Source organism: Lolium rigidum, chromosome 7 (genome assembly GCF_022539505.1).
Source record: "Lolium rigidum isolate FL_2022 chromosome 7, APGP_CSIRO_Lrig_0.1, whole genome shotgun sequence".
In the NCBI taxonomy this organism is placed as follows: Eukaryota; Viridiplantae; Streptophyta; class Magnoliopsida; order Poales; family Poaceae; genus Lolium; species Lolium rigidum.
In genome coordinates this window covers 173633524-173637723 of record NC_061514.1, presented here as the reverse complement: position 1 = coordinate 173637723, position 4200 = coordinate 173633524, and the positions used below count along the sequence as shown (strand labels likewise).

Below are 4200 nucleotides of genomic sequence, written 5' to 3'. Positions count from 1 at the left end.
ATGCTCCACCGCCAGATGCGCGAAGCGAGGGATGAGAAGCGGGCACAGACGCAGGCGGCAATGGCGAAAATCGACGACGAGGCAGAGCCGTCGAGCGCTCCAACCGACGGCCAGTAGATCAGGATTAAATTTAAGTTTTAGTTATGTTTAAATTCGAGTTACTTTTGTATAAATTTCGTATGAATTTCGATTTTTAAATATCATTTTAAATTTTAAAATCTATCGGGGCTGGCGTATGGAGGCGCCGGTGTGGGAGCAGCATCCCTAAATAGAGGATGCTGTGCCGGCACCTCCATACGGTAGTGCCGGCGCTCCTGCCGGCGACTACTTTGAGGCTGCCGGTGGAGATGCTCTAAAGCCGGTGTTTCACATACCAGTGGACCGGCTCCACCACTGACTTGGGATGCGTGCACTCTCCTTAAACCCCAACTTACCTCTCAACCTCTGCTTGACTGGTGTTTCACCTTTTTTCCTTTCCCACTCCTCCTCTCGCCGTCCATTCGATTGCTAGGGTTTCATCCCTCCCTCCCGCCCGCCACCATGGCACATTCGCATCCGCAGCACTGGGCCATGGCGCCGCCCTACCACAACCGCGGGTCGCCGCCGGCGCCGCAGCAGGAGCAGGCGGGTCCGGCCGCGGAGGGCGAAAGCGGAGCCGGATCCGTCGGAAACAAGCCGAGGTCACTCTGGATCGGCGGACTTCTCGACTGGATGGACGAGGACTACCTCTACAGCTGCTTCACCCGCTCGTCCGAGGTGATCCCATCCCATACCCCACATCCCACCCTACCTACTATTTTTTTTTTTTTTTTTTTTTGAGGGAACCTACTATTTTGTTTAATTGTTTCATATGTGCCTAATGTGCGCCTGCCTTTGATATATGCTGCCCAATTAGCACTCCTAAGTTAATTCGCGCCTATGTATGTGCACCATACTGTTTACTAGCACTGCTAGATTGTAGCATTGGTGCCTGTAGATTTGTGTCCCACTGACTAGGATATTGTCTGAATCTTTTTTTAGAATTTTTTTTTGGATGGAGGATATGGTATCACTACGTTCAGTTTTCTGCTCTGTGTGTGTCATACATGCTCTAGTGGTAGTAAATTGCATACATTTTACTATTTTTTAGCTCTTTACTCTATCTGCATTTCAGTCGCCTAAATCTGGCTATATATTTGTCAATGCTCTCCTCTTATCATCAATTAGTAGCAGAGACAATTACCATTTCTCTTGTGATTCACCTCAACGTCTTACTTGTTTTTGCTCACTGTTTTCTTCATCATTTCTGTTTTAATGCAGCTCGTGTCGGTAGTGGTAATGCGCAACAAGGAGACCAGGCAACCCGAGGGTTTTGGCTATCTTAACTTTGCTAACCATGTCACCGCTGATCAAATCCTCCAGAGCTACAATGGCCAGAGGATGCCTAATACTGACAGAGATTTCAGGCTCAGCTGGGTCATCCGCAGCGCTCCAGAGAAGCCCGCTGGCGATGATCATGCCATATATGTTGGGGACTTGAGCCTTGATGTTACAGACTTCATGCTACATGATGTGTTCAAGAATCGCTATCCATCAGTTAAGAAGGCAACTGTTATGCGGGGTGGTTTTTCTGGACACTCGAAAGGCTATGGGTTCGTTTTGTTTGGAGATGTTAGTGAGTGCAGACAAGCGATGACCGAAATGGATGGAGCATACTGTTCTACTAGGCCTATGCGTATCAGAGCTGCTACCGGCACTGGCCACCAACAGAATGGTTTGCAATTGATTTTCTGTAGCTACCCAGCTTTGATTTTGAATTTCGGCTAACTATGTCTCCTTTCTATTGCAAATATCTTTTTACTGGTTTAATTTTTAGCAAGATGCAATTCCACTGTTTGCACTGCTGCATATTTTACGCCTTTCAAATGATTTCTCTGCACTTACATACTCTCTATCCAACCGAATCACCCCCAACCCAATCCAATCCAATCCAATAGTGTCAGTAAGTATTTTTGGCTGTGTGAGTGTAGCCTCCCCTCATCCATTCCTTGTATTAGGCTCTCCTTTTCCCCTGGACTTGTAGTCCACCCTTTAGTACAATATGCACATAACTCTGCTGCATTGTCGTAAATCATGCGCTCTGATGCATTTCAACTTGCATGTTACACACATTCTTTCATCTGCAAGTGTTTTGATTCAGCTGCATGAGCCTATCGTGGTCTATCTCGATCATAAAACATGTGTTGATTATCTCAGTACTGGATTCAGTGTTTTGAAGTACCTAGTGCGCTGGGTATACATCCTGTAATGTTGGCACACTTTAATGCGTTAATCTATGACTAGTGCTGGTTAATTTTCTGTCCTGGTGGATCACAAATTGATATACCTTAAGTATTTTCATATCAATATACCACACAATATTTAGAATTGCCAGCATCAATAGTTTATAACTACATACTTCATTCTTGCAGGATCTCGTACACAAGGGACAGATTCTGATGGCAATTGGAACAATAAAAGAGTGAGTATATGGTCTTACCTCTTAAAAGGAGTCTCACATGTACGGACATTTGATCTCAGGATGTGTTAATGGCTTGCAGCTATTTGTTGGTGGTCTTGATTTAAGTGTAACTGCTGAGGATCTAAAGAAAGCCTTTAGTCCTTATGGAGAGATTACTGATACTGATGTCACGTTGGTAGAGGGGAAATGCTGTGGCTTCGTCGCATATAGGAGCAGGTATTTGGTTTAGTTATCACAATGTTCAGTATATTGTTGCCAAGGCCCATTAGAACTGTGGAGTCTTTAATTGGTCTGCCATTCCCTCTCTTAAGTACCCAGTTCTTCCCTGGAATAGACTGAAATATGACTTCTACATTCTTGTGCAGAGCATCAGCTGAGGAGGCTAGAAGAATTCTAAATGGAAGCCAACTGGGAAATAACACCATGAGGATTTTCTGGGCTCGCCGTCTTTCTAACAAGAAGGTAGTTCTTGTCTCTTGTTTGTCTTCTACTTTCTGATTTGATTGCCAGATTGTTCCTAGTTATCTTTGTTGACAAGCATACTTCTACATCATAAACATGAGCAGGATGAAGCGAATGATGAGTACCATGGACATCCCCAAGGTTCGGGTCCTGATTATGGCTGCTCTCCTGGGGATTCTAACATGCATGGTTACAAAGGCCGTGGAGGATATGCATATCACCAACAGAAGCAGCCACAACAGACCCCAGTACAGGTAGGTTTCATTTCCGATGAGGACCAGGGAGAGCTGTTTTTCCCTTCCAAGTTTTCTTATTTTCTGTAAATACCTCGCTACAATAAATGAATTCTGCCTTGGTGCAGTGAGGATGGCAGCGCAGGGAATGTCTCAGTCACAAAGTGCGGTGGAATTCTTGCAAGATAAACCCAAGAGATCTTTTGCCGGAAATACCTTTTTTTGGTGCCGTGTTCCTCCTTTGGTTCTGCATGGTCACGCAAGTTCCTTGAGATGCCTGGAACAACAGTTGCGGTGTTCGGAATTTCTCTTTTCGGAAATAGCTGTATCTGCTGCTGCTTTGTTTTGCCTTTCGTTGCGCATCCAGAGATGTGCACCGTCGTGCAAATGCACTTCCGTAGGCGCCTGGAACGGCAGGGTTTGGATTACAAATTGAGATAACTCATCCTGTAGTTTTGGTGGAGAAACAGGGATAAGCCATTTTAGCTTTGGTTGGAAGAGTTACGTGGCCTAAATTCTGGTATTACTATGGGCATTCACTGAGACTGTTCTGAACTCTATAAACCAAGGTGGTACAGATGCAATGCGACTTTTTAACCCTTCATAAGATCCCGTTGTGGTAACCCTTAAGTCTGTGATTGTGTTTGTTGACTCGCTCTGCCTATACTATGATATGGAATCACATTTTGCACTGCTAATGGGTGTTCTGATGCTGATGGTCCTGGTTAATTGGAGTTTTATGCAACCTTTGCCTTCTATTGTGCTATGTATGCACGATGTGTGGTGTGGGCGTTGGCGCCATCCTGATGGTCGCTCTCACACCTTATCTGTGCAACAGGTGCTTCTCCAAAACTTGCTGTTAGTATGTGTGGGAACCTGGGATGCACATGCACACTCACAACGGCCACTCATTCAACAACAACAATGTGCTGCAAATAGCAAGTTGCCCAAGGTGACAAACAAGGCCAGCCATGTGCTGCTGGGATTGGATCAGTGCTTATGTGG

At 45.3% G+C, this 4200-nt stretch overlaps 1 protein-coding gene across 2 annotated transcripts; it reads left to right on the top strand.

The window, feature by feature from the left end:
- Nucleotides 1-540: 540 nt before the first annotated feature.
- Nucleotides 541-3886, top strand: LOC124675820 (RNA-binding protein L-like). Of its 2 annotated transcripts, none has more exons than XM_047211894.1 (7): nt 541-756; nt 1300-1753; nt 2451-2500; nt 2580-2716; nt 2866-2962; nt 3067-3216; nt 3324-3886. In XM_047211894.1, exons 1-7 carry the CDS (start codon nt 541-543, stop codon nt 3324-3326), a joined length of 1107 nt encoding a protein of 368 aa, XP_047067850.1. In that variant the 3' UTR covers nt 3327-3886. The 2 variants fall into 2 exon arrangements, with proteins under 2 accessions (XP_047067850.1, XP_047067849.1); XM_047211893.1 differs by having other exon boundaries at nt 3319-3886.
- The last annotated feature ends 314 nt before the right edge of the window (nt 3887-4200 follow it).